Source organism: Armigeres subalbatus, chromosome 2 (genome assembly GCF_024139115.2).
Source record: "Armigeres subalbatus isolate Guangzhou_Male chromosome 2, GZ_Asu_2, whole genome shotgun sequence".
Classification (NCBI taxonomy): Eukaryota; Metazoa; Arthropoda; class Insecta; order Diptera; family Culicidae; genus Armigeres; species Armigeres subalbatus.
Genome location: NC_085140.1, coordinates 255890554 through 255906489, shown reverse-complemented (window position 1 = coordinate 255906489; position 15936 = coordinate 255890554). Strand labels below are relative to the sequence as shown.

The window sequence follows — 15936 nt, the reverse complement described above, 5'->3', positions numbered from 1 at the left end:
ATTGAAAATACACCGCATATGATACACGCTGGAGCAAAATTGATTCTCTCCGTTTCAGTTTCTTGTCTACTTCAAGCTTTCGACCTTTTGTTTCGGTCGACGTTTTGTCCTTTCGACCTTAGGTCCTGTTCGATGTTTTGTCCTTTCGACCTTTGGTCCTGTTCGACGTTTTGTCCTTTCGACCTTTTGTTCCGTTCGACGTTTTGTCCTTTCGACCTTTTGTCCCTTTCGACCATTTGTCCCTTCGACCTTTTGTCTTTCGACGTTTTGTCTTTCGACCTTTTGTCCTTTCGACCTTTTGTCCCTAACCCCGGTAATAACCATCGAAACACTCACCAAAGATTTAATTCGATTGCGGAATGTCACTCGCAGGCAATTTCAGCGTACTGGACTGCCTGAGCTTAAGGCACGCTGCAATCGAATCACAAAAATTATCAAGGCCAGAATGGTGGACCTAAAAATAACGATTTCTAGAATAAGATCCGCACTCTCCCAGACTATGCTAAGCCGTTCTGGAAAATGACCAAAATACTAAAATCCAAGCCTCGGCCCATTCAATGGCACGACTGTGGAATAGGGCAATGAGGCCGACTACCTTGGCAGACTCTCGACAGCAAACTTATTTTTCAGCAACAGGTTGACAAAACGGTGACAAAGTGTAGCGTTTTGTTGAAACTATTGTACCCTTTGATCAACCACCGGCCGTCATTGTTCCTGAAGATTAATCTTGCTGTCTGCAAGCAAATCATCCTCCCTGTGATCGTATACGGTATGCTGGTCTGCGAGAGCTGCGCTAGAACTCATTATCTGAAACTCCAAGGAGTGCAATTAAAACATGTTCCTGAGCATGATCCTCAACACTGCTCCCAGGACAAAAACATCTGAGGTCCACCGTCTGGCCGGGATTAAAACATTACATGAACACTTTGGTAAGTGTAAGGAGAAGTTTAGGGTTTGTTGCTTGGCTTCAGACCATCAAACAATCCGAGAGTAAGTCCCCAACTAGGATATCAAATTGTTTTTTATAAATATAATGTTAATAGTAGTTAGGTTATCCAATTTTTAGTTCTAAGGCCAATACCAACCATTTCCCTTCAAGGATGTTATGTACGATTGTTCTCACGAAACTCTATAAACCTATTTTGTTAGGAAAATTATTTTGAGCTTTATAGTGGAATGTGGTCTGACAAGTGGAATTACAAGTCTATAAACTACTATAATTTTTCAAAGTTGAAGGGCCAAAAGGCCAAACACTTATGATGCAAAACTAATGTAAAACATAAAAAACAGAAATAAACAAATTTAAGCGTTAAACGTTTTTCAGCAGACAGTTCAGCCCAGGGAAATGGGCACCGAGGTGTTGAAATTGAAATTGGTTGGAAAATTGCTTCCGCTGCCTCGATTGGATGGATTTTGAGTCTTTCAACCACCTGCAGGGTTAAGTTAATTTAGTTATACTTTTTACTTTACACTGCTGTTGATAGCGAAGACTAAATACGATGAATTCTCAATTACCACAACTTATTGCCTTAGCTTTTAAGCCAGGGCTCGGTTTGGTAGATCTTAACTCCGTAACACACTACGTAAAAATGATATACCCTACATTACGGGTGTGGGGCTCACCTATATTTGCAATCTAAGTTTTGAAACCGTTATCTTATTGCAATCAACTTTTATCAATAACAGTGTGATATTACATAGTTCCTATACAGACATTCTTACATATGCGTAGACAATTCTTCATATCAGAACGAAAATTGCGTCATCGCTATATGATCTATTCTATTACCTACCCCATTTTTTACCCAAAGCCACCTCCGACGACAGTTAAGAAGGAAAAAAAGTAACACAGCGATTTTTCGCTAATTGGGGCACGATCTCACCCCAACTAGCGAATACCATTCGCTAATTAAAACGGTACATGGTAAGATGTTATTTGTTTTGTATATTAAACAAAGGAACACTTTCGCGTTCAAATTTATCGATCCCGCATAAAACGAATATGAAACGTCAAGGCGTTCTCTTGCAGGATGCTTCTCTCTTATTATGCAGGATGCCGGATCAACTAGTTTTGAACAATTATGCGATCATCGATGTGCCTCACAAAAATTATAATTCAGGTTTCAGGATCACGTCAATTTCCCCACTAGGTAGGCCAAGTGGACCCTGGTGAATCACTATCGTGCAGCGTGAAAAACTATTTATAAACTACGTCAATTTCAAAAAAATTCACCTACATAATTATCGAACTATTCACAGGGGTGAGCTAACGGGATGCAAGGTCAAGTTTGTTTTCACATGTTCATAGCGCATCGCTTTGAATGCAACCGCGCCCGGACTTGCTAACCACAGCTGATCTAACGAGTCACCAAGGTCAGCCGCAGCCAGATCGCATCATTGCTTTTTAGCTGCACAGCCCAACTAAACCGATCGCTTCCATGCCGTCATCGTTCAAAGAGTATGGTCGGTAACCTTTACGATCGATTAGCGCCTCAAGAGTAAGCTCCATAGAAGGGTAACCGAAGATTCGGGTGGGGAACTCACTATATAGAGCTGATTTGTTATCCAAAACTCCAGCAAACCCACTCAAAAGTCGATTCGAACAGTGCCAAACCAGCAGAAAATACTCATCCCATCTAGTCACAATGAAGGTGCTCTTCGCCGTAGTGCTTTTGGTCGCCGCCGTGTCCTGCGCTCCCCAGGATTCAACCCCGATTCCAATTGTGGCGCAGAGCTCCAACCTGAATCCGGACGGCAGCTTTGCGTACTCGTACGAGTCGGGTAACGGCATCAAGGTGGAAGACCAGGGAGAAGTGAAGGCCGTTGAGGTCCCGAAGGAGGATGGCTCCGGCACCGAGCAGGTTCAGGCTACCGTACAGAAGGGAAGCTTCTCGTACAACGCCCCGGACGGAACGCCAATCAACCTGCAGTGGACTGCCGACGAGAATGGATTCCACGCCACCGGCGATCATCTGCCGGTTGCACCGGTACCGAATGCTTAGGTTAGTTGATTGATTGGTATTCCTAGTAGGTTTGAAATGTAAATGTTTTCGGATGTTTTCTAAATTGTTTCGATGAATAAATATTGTATCGTTTTGATAGTATGATTTTTTAACGAAATGAGATGGTATCCATTCACAGACCAAATTAATTTGGTAATTGTAGTGAACAAAACTTGTTCGGTGACTTTACTCGGGTGGAGCAAAAATACATAAGAAAAATAAGTTTTATTATATCCTATTTATACATCATTTTCGAATATTTGTGTTTGTTTGTTTCGAATAAGAGTTGAAATTTTGATAATAAAAATGTGCTTGGAAATATTTTGAAAATGTTTTAATTGCCAATATATAATATCTTCAACTATTATAAATAAAATGTTTTTATGCGTAACATGATTTGTTTGGGGTTGGTATAATTTACATTCACAGCCGATTCTTTTCCATTATATAATAATCATTATAGGCGGATTATATCTGTATCCAAATTTTCATGTAGCAGAACTAGGTGCAGTAACGCGCAAAATTGCATGCACACTAGACTGGTCCAGCCTTGTATGGGGAGAATAAAAGTTGTTTAATTCTATGGGGCACCCCCAGGATTGTGCCATTGGGGTAGGCTAATCAGATCATTTTGGTGAAAAAATTGGACAAACGCACTTGCAAAACGGGACATGTCAAAAAACCTTGTGACAGAATTCAAGAGCTGGGAGTTTTCAAAATTTATGCGCTTAATATTCATTTTCCGTGTAAGGAGTTAGAGTTAAATTTTAGAGTGAAACATTCACTACCATATCCTTCTATTGTATTAAGTAAGTTTTGGAAAAATATTCAATTACAAATATTTCACTCTTCAAATGGGCGTAGACAAAAACAAAAGAAAGAACAAAAAAAGTACCCTGTTCAAAGCCGGTCTAGGCATTAGAAAGATAAGAAAAATTATCAAAAAAAATGTCAAAACACAAATTCGGAAAAAGCCATAGGGTGGGATTATTGGTTTCCCGTGCTAAAACCCCATTTTAATGATAACATGGTTGGTTGGCGCATGTGAATAAATGTAAAATCTAATCAATTCACAGTCCTTTTTGATCGACATTGATCTAAATGCAGCTAAAAGTAGCCTCATACCTAAAAAATCTTGTCCATTGCTTCCAAAAAGGCGGGACTCATGCAATTTCGTCGCGGAAAGTTAGACAAATCCTGAAATCGGGCCGGAATTTTATTTTTTTACAACGGAATCCCATAAATCCCGCACACATATGAACCGGTGTCAGCGAAAGTGGTACATTGCCAATTTCGAGTTTTTTACACCAACCGCTTCTATTTCCAAAGATCTAGCAAGGGAATAAAGAAAAAGTGATTTTTGGCAACTAAATCTGGAGATATCGTTGCCAGAAAAAGTGGTACATGTACAGTTCCACCCACTAAAATCAGCTTATTTAAAAGAAAATTCAGCAACATGACTGTTTTCACAACAGATTTTAATCCTATTTTGAATTTCAAGATAGTTTACTGCTGTTTAGAATGATTTTAAAAATGTACATGTACCACTTTTACTGTCTACGTTTTGCGGTTTTTGTTTCCTTCTGTTTCCATTAATAGTGGTACATGTGCAATTTGTTCTAAAAAACTTCAAATTTGTCATAAAATTCGTTTATTTTTCACTACTATCTTTAGGCACATCAGTCATAACATGTTGGTACAGTTTAGTTGCAAAAAATTGCAAATATGAATTTATTATTCGATGTTTTCGGGAAAATGCGTCTCCTGAAAAATTTACTCAATGTAACATGTACAACTTTCGCTGGCACCGGTTCATATATGAAAGCGAAATTTTCAGACAAGCTCCTCATCTGTAAATTAGCTTTGAAGTACGTGAGGACCGAAATCAGAACAAATTTTCCTTCGGTTTGAAACTAGCTTAAACTCAATTTTGTTCAGCTGATTTATAAATTATTTTCTAATGTTGTCATTTTTTTACAGTAGATGATTTCGAAACATTCAAAATTATTCAGAAGTACTTTAAATGATTTAAATGATTATTGTTTCGAAAAGAATCAAATGATTTAAAAATATGTAAACTAAAATAGAATTACCTACCCCGCAAGAAAAAAAAACAAAAATGAACTTTATTTGGAAATTTGAATGTCTGTCTGCTTCATTTTATTGACGTTGAGACGTGATCTGACTTTTAGGATATACTTGCCAACCAAATTACCGGTTCCATTCAATCCACTGATGAAATTGGCCTTCGGAATAAGCATAAAAAATCATTGAAATTAAGCTGTATGAAAAAATCTCCCGTTGTCACCTGTTAACTGTTAAAACTCTTAAGAAAAGTCGATCCATACAAGATCCATAACGGTATAGATATCATTCTTTTAAAAGCAACACTAATAATATCCCAAACTTTGTTGATGGGTTTAGTCCAGTTTCTTTGTATTTGACTTTTGAATTTATTTGAATAATATTTTGGAGCTCTTTGGAAGAATCAATGAAAAACGGGACAAATTAAGGATTTTTTAGATTACGACGGGACAGCCCAATAAGGTCTGAAAAAACGGGACTGTCCCGTTAAATACAGTACGTATGGTCAACCTACATTGGAGGGAGAAAATCAATCTCTGAAATTTGCAGCTCAATCGATTGTTGCATAAGCTGCGCATTTGATTTGAAGTTTGCATGGGAGTTTCAGCCCAAATACATAGGAAAATACATTTCAGACACTCTTTTGTTCTAGAAATTGGTTAGGTATGCCCGATTGAGCTCAGAATTGCAACAAAGATAGTTGATATGTTAAAGATTAATTCGACAGAAAATTATACGATGATTAAATGAACTTTTGTATAGTTTCGGCTCATTTAATAGAAGCTGGGTTGTAACATTTGGAATTACAGTAATATCCCGATTTTATCACCGCCTAGTGAATTTTGGGGTGATAAAATAGAAAAAGTGACAAAAAAGAAAATTTTTTTTTTCAATTTTTTAATTCATTTCACAAATATGAATCAGTTTATGCCTTGGAAAGGTAAATTGTGTGATTGGCACCAGTTATTTCTTGTCGAAAAGGCTTTAAAATCTTTGAAAGTTACTCAGGAATGATATTTAATAAACCACAGGCGGTGAAAGTTATTTTATGAAAATCATTGTTGTTTGCGGTATTATTTATAAAAATAAAAAGAACGACTAAAATTTTCAAAATCTTTTGGGGTGGCAAAATTGGGTCGATGACAAAATCGGGATGTGATAAAATCGGGTCGAAAACGTGATAAAGCATTAACACATTGTCGGCGTAGCAAAAAAGAAAAAAGAATGCGGAAGTCGGGACTTCCGAACCGAACTTTCTTCCGGAGTTAAATTTGTCAAACTAATCGATGCGTTGTTTAGCACATCTTTAGGCGAATCCAGCGCACTACTTCCGAAGTTGAGAGAGTTCGGTAAAAAAAAACCTTATAAATTTATTTCGGATAGACAATATTATGTTTGAGAGCGCGCCAAACCACACATCACAGACAACTTTGATTGGATGCGTATATTTTTCCTGACAACAAATTTACAATAATATACACGAAATATAAGAAGAATTGTCGAATTTTTTAGAGAATTCTTGAAATGCTGAGTGAATTTCGGAATTCCCAAATTCTTTTAAGCGTTCTTGAAATTTTTAGGGAATTCCCGAAATATTTTGTAAAATCTCAAATCTCTGGGGTAATTACTGAAATTCTTGGATAAATTTAAAATTTCTGATGGAATTCCCGAATTCCAGGAGGAAATACCGAATTCCTGAAAGTATTTCTGAATTCCTGAGAGAATTACCAAAATTCTGAGGGAATACCAGAAATCTAGGGAGAATTCTCAAATTCTTGAACGAATTTCCTATTTCCTGAACGAATTTCCTAATTCCTGGCAGAATATCCGAATTGCTGGGAGAATCCTTAGAGTGCTTGGGAAGTTTTCAAAATCTTGGGGGAATGCCCATATTTCTGGGTGATTCCCAAGTCCATAAGGAAATTTGAGAATTCCCGGTGGAATTCAGGAATTTCCAGCGGAATTTCCGAATAATCGGTGTAATAATTCTGATTTTTTGGTGCATTTGTTTAATCTCACACCTCTGGAAGTCGTAAGCTGGTCTTAGCAATGGTGCGCTAAAGGAATAATGAAACAAAGTATTACAAACTAGGGCAATCCCAAGCATCTAATCAAACCCTCTCTACATACCGAATCAGAGCAAGAAATCAAGAATGTACCGAGCAGAAGCGACGAGCTCGATAACAGAAATTATTATCACAAATTATTATTCGTTTTGTATTGAAATACCTAAGCATGCTGCACTAGGCACGGTGCTCCTGGATCAGAGAATCGACTGGTATGACAGCGAATGTGAGCAGTTAGTTGAGGAAAAGAATGCAGCATGAGCGAGATTGCTGCAACACTGCTTGAGGGCGAACGAGGCACGACACAAACAGGCGCGGAACAGACAAAATCCGATTTTTCGGAGGAAAAAGCGCCAGCAGGAAGATCGAGACCGTGAAGAGACGGAACAATTGTAGCAACTACCGCGCAGTCACATTGCTGAACACCGCCTACAAGGTATTCTCCCAAATTTTGTGCCGCCGGAGGTGGTTGAAGAATTCGTGTACTTGGGCTCACTGGTGACTGGCGAAAATGATACCAGCAGACAAATTTTGAGACGCATAGTGCCTGGAAATCGTATGTACTTTGGTTGGACTCCGCTATACTCGAATAGAGTTCGCCGCCGTACCAAACTGACAATCTACAAAACGCTCATTGGACCGGTAGTTCTGTACGGACACGAGACCTGGACGATCCTCGTGGAGGACCAAGGTGCACTGAAAGTTTTCGAAAGGAAAGCTGCTGCGTACCATCTATGGTGGGGTGCAGATGGCGGACGGTACGTGGAGGAGGCTAATGAACTACGAGTTGCATGAGCTGCTGGGAGAACCAACCATCGTTCACACCACTAAAATCGGACGACTGCGGTGGGCCGGGCACGTAGCCAGGATGTCGGACAGTAACCCGGTTAACATGGTTCTCGACAACGATCCGACGGGCACAAGAAGGCGAGGTGCACAGCAAGGTGAATCGATCAGGTTGAGGACGATTTGCGGACCCGCAGACTGCGTGGTTGGCGAAGTGCAGCCATAGACCGAGCTGAATGGAGAAGACTTTTATGTATTGCACAGGCCATTCCGGCCTTAGTCTGGTAATAAATAAATAAGGATGTAAAAATCCGGAGGTTTGTTTATGGATCCATAATCCAATTGATAATGGTAGCATAAACAGGCGGGGCTTATCGCAAGTGAAGTGACCTCGGATTGGACGTGAGTTACCAGGCAGTCTGAAATGGGTCACTGGAGCTGCAGTAGAGCTAACACCTTCTAACTCCCAGGCTAAAGCTGACTGTATTACTGCAATTTGCAACTCAGCAATCGATAGATCGTATGACAAGTACCTATATCACCCCCACCTCGTACACTTATTGGCTAGCATATGCAGCTTTTTTATAGGATTTTCATCAGAATCCGAGAGGAATTCCTGTCAGAATCCGAGAAGAATTGCCATTGGAATCACTGAAGAATTCCTTTCAGAATCATCGAAGTATTCCAACCGAAATCCAGAAGAATTCACACGGGGTTCCATTTGGTATCGTTTAGGGATACCCTTGGAAATATGTGGGGGATACCCTTCATAATCCATGGAGAATTTTCTTCAGAATATCTCGTTGATTTGCCTCGGAATTTCTCTGGAATCGTTCGAAGATTTGTTTTGGAACCGTTCGGGGATTTGTTTTGGAATTCCTAGACTATTTGTTTCAGAATACTTCGACGATTTTCTTCGGAATCTCTCGACGATCGGAATCCAGCGGATTTGCTTCGGGATCCCTCGACAGATTGTTTTGGAATACTTCTACGATTTGCTTCTACATCCCTGGAGCATTGCTGTGCGGCCTAGTTCTGCCGAACGAGCTATCACGGGGTGTGCTGTCTTATCGCGCGTGCGACTCCGTTCGTTGTCCCAAGAGGGAAGAGGCAAAGCCGTGGCCTGCTATTTACTAGTCAGTGTTATTTACTACGGTAAAATGCCCAATAGTGGACACCCTAGTATCAAAATTTAGCTCTGCCGGTTATAATGAGTAGACATTTTTTACATAATAATTCTGCTTGCCATCTGATAACAAGTTCTGCATCTCCTCTTTACGATACATGCATAAAACACTCAAATACACGACGTTTTTCGTTGAAATTAACATTTTAAAGTCTGACTGAATTCGCCCTGTAGTAGACCCCCTGGGGGTCCATAATAGGAAATTGCTTCCCTATAGTCGACACTTCATTTGATTTTCATGTTTCGTTTCGGGACGTTCTTCTTCCCTATTATGGACCCCACAAATTATTCCTATAATGGACACTCTCGTTTTTATTTTTTAAAGAATTGTAAAAAATCATCTAATTTTACTTTACGTAGCATTTCCAATGCATGTAATCAAATCATAGGACTGTAAGGTAGGTTCTCCCGATGGAATTTCATAGCAAAATGTTTACATTGTGTTGTAATAATGCAAAAATGGCTGGAGGGTCCACTATTGGTTAGGGGTCCACTATTGGGCACTTTACCCTAGTTTAATGTCAGCATTACAACACTTTACAGCAAAATGACGACAATAGGAACGAAATGAAATACATGTAAACGCCATACATACCATGTTTGAATGAGAAATTGTCAAAAATTCTCAAAAAGCATAACATTACACTAGCATACCAACCAAGAAACAAAACTAAACACACCGTATTCAGCAAACTAAAAGACCCGATTCCAAAAAAATAAAACCAAAAATGTAGTGTATGCAATTCCCTGCGGTGCATGTGACAACAAAGTCTACGTGGGACAAACAGCCCGTATGCTGGAAACACGAATTAATTAACATAGAACCAGCATAAGGAAAAGGGAAGCAAAGACTGGCCTGGCACAACATTATATGACTGAAGGACACAATTTTGATTTTGGAAATACGGAAATTTTAGAACGGATAGAAAATCAGGAGAGCAGGATTATCGCAGAGGCCTTCCACATAAAGATGATGGGAAACGATGCAACGGTGAGCCTACAACGAGAATGCGGTGGAATTGACTCGGCGTACAACGCACTAGTGTGAAAAATCCGATCGTTACACAAACGAACAGCAACTCTGTAGACACGATGACGCATATAGTACAACAAAAAGAAGGAATTCGATAGTATTAGACTGAGGGGGGTTAGTTATTAAACCACACTGGTGGCGTTTACGTTTTTCAATGTAAGTAGGAGAAAAGAATATTGTAATCAGTTTCAATATTTTGAACTAATCTAAAATTTGATCATAGACCTGATGATGGCTGAATGGAGTAAGCCGAAACGTTATTAAAAAACGGAAATTGTGTATTTTTCATCACCGATAAAAATCAACAAACCAGAAATATAAATTGATTAATGATTTAAAGTGTGCATGTAAACAGCGTATTTGTTAAAAGAAAAATAGAAATATTATTCAAACCGCTTGAGTTAGTAGAAAACAAAAAAAAATAGTGTCCAACTAGGAAAGTTTCTCCATCGAATGAAACTAGTTGCACTCGAATCGGTTAAGTCCTTCTATATGAAACGTGTTTAACAAAAAAATTCCCGGGGCTACACACATACACACACACACACACACACAAACACACACACACACACACACACACACACACACACACACACACACACACACACACACACACGCAGAGACGGACATTTGCTCAGTTTTTCGAGCAGAGACGATTGGGGTATAACACTATGCGTCTCCGAGCCTTCTATCAAAATTTGGCTTTTGGAATGAAATTATAGCCTTCTGGTACAACAAGAAAGGCAAAAATCATTAGATAGGCCAAAAAACCCCTTTAGGGGATTAGATCGCGTGTTTTGTATCATTATGCATGTAATTAATGCAATTAATACGCATTTTCACCATTATTGAAAACATTTTTTTCTTATTTTGTTTTTTTAGTACAGTAAACATCCTTATGATTTGAACAGATTTGCTATGCGTGTGCCATTAGGATCTTGAAAATAGTCCTAGAAAAATAATAAGAATTTGTTAAATACTAGATACGGCGCTATCCGATGGCAAGCAAGTTTGTCGAGTAAAAGTTGGAGTACGTACGGATGCACTGAAAAAGTGTAAGAATTTCAACTAAAATTGTTATGAAATCTTTATTAATACCTGCAATATTTTTAGCTTTATCTGATCGAACAAATCAATGTCTTTTTATCAGCTGAAAGAAGTTTAGTTCTTAACCACAAGTTTCAAAATCACTCGGCAACACTTACGAATATGAATGTCGACCTTAACGGTGAGTACAATCTACTGAAGAAATTCAATGAAATGTGCTTATTTATATTATCTTATTTGGTAGAATCTTTGGCAAAATGTCTATAAACCAATAGGTTTAATTTTGGATAAGTTATCTAGAATATTATTTACTGGCAAAACCCGAATACTACAAACCAAGTCAGTTATTCCAAGCTGGATTTGAACTGAACTGCTCTTTTGTATCAATGTGCTAAAATGGTTTATTTTTGCAAATTCGAGCTTTTCTTGTGCCAGTAATTATTATGCGCTTATCTTTCCACTCTTATTGAACATGCAAATATTTGAACAAAAATATATCACACTTCATCATCATAAAACGAAGGTGATCTTTGGAACATCATACATTTCTTTCATTCACTTTTCCCTCTATTGAGCTACTTGCGCCGCTGACCGCTCCCTAGCGGGCACGTTCCGCCCGTAATTCGACTCACTTAACACGGAGCCGACATCGAAACGTGCCGTCTTGAATAAGCTTACTTATGACACACAATAAATAACCCAATTAGCGAGGCTTCCTCCGAATGTACTTGGTTCAATTCGATGCACTTACCACATATCGCGGAGACCATCTCTGATGCTGACCAAACTGCCGCGCCGTTGCGATTTTGGCCTATCGGAACGATGGTGGCCAAACTGCCAGAATCGCAGCCGCTTGTGGTTCTCGTCCTCGTAGAACGGGTTCAGGTGTTCCGGATAGTCGTAGATCGAGCTGGTACTGGCCGTCCGGCCCGTTGTGCTGTACTCGTAGGACATCTTTGTCACCGTTAAACACTTATTATTGGTAATGATTTCACCACCTTGCCAAGGCCCGCCGAGGTCGTAGGCTCGCACTTTTTCTTCTTATTGCACACTGCAGCACTTGCGGTTATGAAACCACCGCCAATGGGTGTCTCCGCGTTCACAACTTTTTATCTCGTCCCGCTGCCACTGTGGAACGGCTATGGTTGATGATGCGATGTTTAAATTGCACTCATGAGTCTCGTATCTTGGCGGGGCTCCGTCGATTTCTGAATGTATTTTTTAACATCAGGGTGATAATTCGTCGAAATTCGCTTCGTCCGCTGTTGTTGTCATCATTTCATTCTGAAGACACTGACTGGAGATAACTATTGGGAAGGATAAAACTATAAGATTGCAATTGATTTGATTTTCAAAAATGTGCGCCACTCGCTTTCACGGTGGAGGAATCCGCGAAATGAAATCACGAGGCAGTACGGCCCGATGTAACCAAGTGTTGTTATCTGCCTCATCGGTTGGCAAGTTTTATCTTATCTGACCTGTGTGGAGTGAGGATGTTTGTATGGGTTGTTCATTTATGCGCTTTGTAACTTTTTTCTATGATTGGTGTAAAAAATGTCACTGGGCGAAGGTGGCGCTATTTTGTACAAAATAATTAAGTTCAGTGAATGTACGCTTCTCAATTCTCATACGTATTAACAATTTCAAGAGATAAGTGTATGTAGTAATCCAATATGGATAAGGTTGATATAGAAGTAATCTCAAAGCTTTTAGTTTTATAAATGCTTTATAAACTAATGAAAAAGTCTAAGGGGCTACTTTTTTTTCGTTCATAATATTTATAGCTGCGATTCGCTTGTTGAGCAACGACGCTCCACCCAACTAACAAATATTGTTAACAAGTTGGGCTCTTCCCTTCAGCAATTTTAAACACATCCATTGTCGATTTGAACATTCGCGAAGTGCACCTTGCCGCATGCATAAACTTGAGCGATATAACAGAAATTTAGCATGACGAGGTACACCTGTGTTCAGAATAATAGCAGCGGAAGCCGTTTTTCATACAAAATGGTCAACTTTGACAAGCTGTAACTTTGTACCCCGATTTTGGCAGTGAACTACAAACATGTTGAAATTTACACATACTAAGTATAAACATTTTCGAATGACGCGTTCAAAAATTACGCACTAGGTCAAATTGTTCAAAAAAATAGCAGTTTTTATTTTTGATATATTGGCCAATTCAAATGTCAAATTCAACAATTTGTATTTTTTAAATTTTAAACTTAGTGTCGTGCAGCACCTGAATTCGAATTGATAACATTCCAGTTAATTGTTTTCCTGATATTTCCAAAACAAAAACTGCTATTATTTTGAACAATTTGACTTAATTTGGCGTAATTTTTGAACGCGTCATTCGAAAAAATTGATACCTAGTATGTGTAAATTTCAACATATTTGTAGTTCTCTGCCAAAATTTCAGCTCAATCGATCATCGGGATACAAAGTTACAGCTTGTCAAAGTTGACCATTTTGTATGAAAAACGGCTTCCGCTGCTATTATTCTGAACACAGGTGTATATCAAATTAAATATAAAACTGCAAATCAATTAAAAAGAAATTAGTTTCTAGGAGTACACTTTTGATAATCTGTAATTGTATACCTTTCAATGATAAAATGCTACTATTTCCAATTTATTTATAATGATAATAAAGCACCAGTATTATAATCGTTTTTGCCTTTACCGTATGTACAACAAAGTTGTACCGAAAGGCTGTTATTTCACTCTAAAAAGATTTTTTTTATAGAAGGCTCGTTGATCCACAGTAGTATATAAAGATCGATTTCGTTGAAGGCAGAATTATGCCAAACGTCCTTCATGCCTAACGTCCATTATGCATAACGTACTTATGCCTAACGTCCTTTATGCCTAACGTCGGATCCATGCGTGCGTACAAATTAAAAAAATCAACTATTCATATAAGTAGTAAAAGCCATTGCATTCATTGCAGCCATTGCATTCAAAAGTTATGTTTTCAACAACTCAAAGGGCTAGTTGACGAAATTCTAAAGATTTGCTTACAAGGAAATTCCAAATATTTTTTCTAGGAAATTCTGATAACCGTAATTCCCAGGAATTCGCCGAGGAAATACAAAAAAAATTCCCAAGGAAATTCCGAACAATTTCCCGACGAAATTCCGAATAATTTCCCGAGGAAATTCCGAAGAACCCGGGAAAATTCCGAAGAATTTCCCAAGGAAATTCCAAAGAAAATCCCAATGAAATTCCGAAGAATATCTCAAGGAAATTCCATAGAATTTACCGAGGAAATTTCAAAGAATTTCCCAAGGAAATTCCGAAGAATTTCCCAAGGAAATTCCGAAGAATTTCCCAAGGAAATTCCGAACAATTTCCCAAGGAAATTCCGAAGAATTTCCCAGGGAAATTCCGAAGAATTTCCCAGGTAAATTCCGAAGAATTTCCCAGGTAAATTCCGAAGAATTTCCCAGGGAAATTCCGAAGAATTTCCCAGGGAAATTCCGAAGAATTTCCCAGGGAAATTCCGAAGAATTTCCCAAGGAAATTCCGAAGAATTTCCCAAGGAAATTCAAAAGAATTTTCAAGGAAATTCCGAAGAATTTCCCAAAGGAAATTCGAAGAATTTCCCAAGGAAATTCGAAGAATTTCCCAAGGAAATTCCGAAGAATTTCCCAAGGAAATTCGAAGAATTTCCCATGAAATTCGAAGAATTTCCCAAGGAAATTCGAAGAATTTCCCAAGGAAATTCGAAGAATTTCCCAAGGAAATTCGAAGAATTTCCCATGAAATTCGAAGAATTTCCCAAGGAAATTCGAAGAATTTCCCAAGGAAATTCGAAAAATTTCCCAAGGAAATTCGAAGAATTTCCAAGGAAATTCGAAGAATTTCCCAAGGAAATTCCGAAGAATTTCCCAAGGAAATTCGAAGAATTTCCCAAAGAAATTCGAAGAATTTCCCAAGGAAATTCGAAGAATTTCCCAAGGAAATTCCGAAGAATTTCAAGGAAATTCGAAGAATTTCCAAGGAAATTCCGAAGAATTTCCCAAGGCAATTCGAAGAATTTCCAAGGAAATTCGAAGAATTTCCCAAGGAACTTCCGAAGAATTTCCAAGGAAATTCGAAGAATTTCCCAAGGAAATTCGAAGAATTTCTGAAAATTCGAAGAATTTCCCAAGGAAATTCGAAGAATTTCCCAAGGAAATTCGAAGAATTTCCCCAAGGAAATCCTGAAGAATTTCCCAAGGAAATCCTGAAGAATTTCCTTTCAAGGAAATCCTCTGAAGACTTCCCAAGGAAATTCCGAAGAATTTCCCAAGGAAATTCGAAGAATTTCAAGGAAATTCGAAGAATTTCAAGGAAATTCGAAGAATTTCCCAAGGAAATTCGAAGAATTTCCCAAGGAAATTCGAAGAATTTCCCAAGGAAATTCCGAAGAATTTCCCAAGGAAATTCGAAGAATTTCCCAAAGGAAATTCGAAGAATTTCCCAAGGAAATTCCGAAGAATTTCCCAAGGAAATTCGAAGAATTTCCCAAGGAAATTCAAAGAATTTCCCAAGGAAATCCCAAAGAATTTCAAGGAAATTCGAAGAATTTCCCAAAGAAACTCGAAGAATTTCCCAAGGAAATTCCGAAGAATTTCCCAAGGAAATTCCAGAATTTCCCAAGGAAATTCGAAGAACTCCCAAGGAAATTCCGAAGAATTTCCCAAGGAAACTCCGAAGAATTTCCCAAGGAAATTCCGAAGAATTT

The 15936-nt window shown here is 38.5% G+C and overlaps 2 protein-coding genes across 5 annotated transcripts in view; one reads left to right on the top strand and one right to left on the bottom strand.

Annotated features, from left to right (window-relative positions):
* Positions 1 to 15936, bottom strand: part of LOC134212103 (uncharacterized) — a 72235-nt gene that overhangs the window by 40051 nt on the left and 16248 nt on the right. For all 4 annotated transcript variants that reach the window (XM_062689643.1, XM_062689642.1, XM_062689645.1 and 1 more), the window contains exon 2: positions 11957 to 12512. In XM_062689643.1, the coding sequence (XP_062545627.1) occupies positions 11957 to 12159 (203 nt within the window). In that variant the 5' untranslated portion in view covers positions 12160 to 12512. The remainder of the gene's footprint in view (positions 1 to 11956; positions 12513 to 15936) is intronic.
* LOC134216203 (endocuticle structural glycoprotein SgAbd-2-like) lies at positions 2574 to 3323 on the top strand. Its single transcript, XM_062695154.1, has one exon. The coding sequence runs from the start codon at positions 2646 to 2648 to the stop codon at positions 3000 to 3002; it is 357 nt and encodes a 118-aa protein (XP_062551138.1). The 5' UTR covers positions 2574 to 2645; the 3' UTR covers positions 3003 to 3323.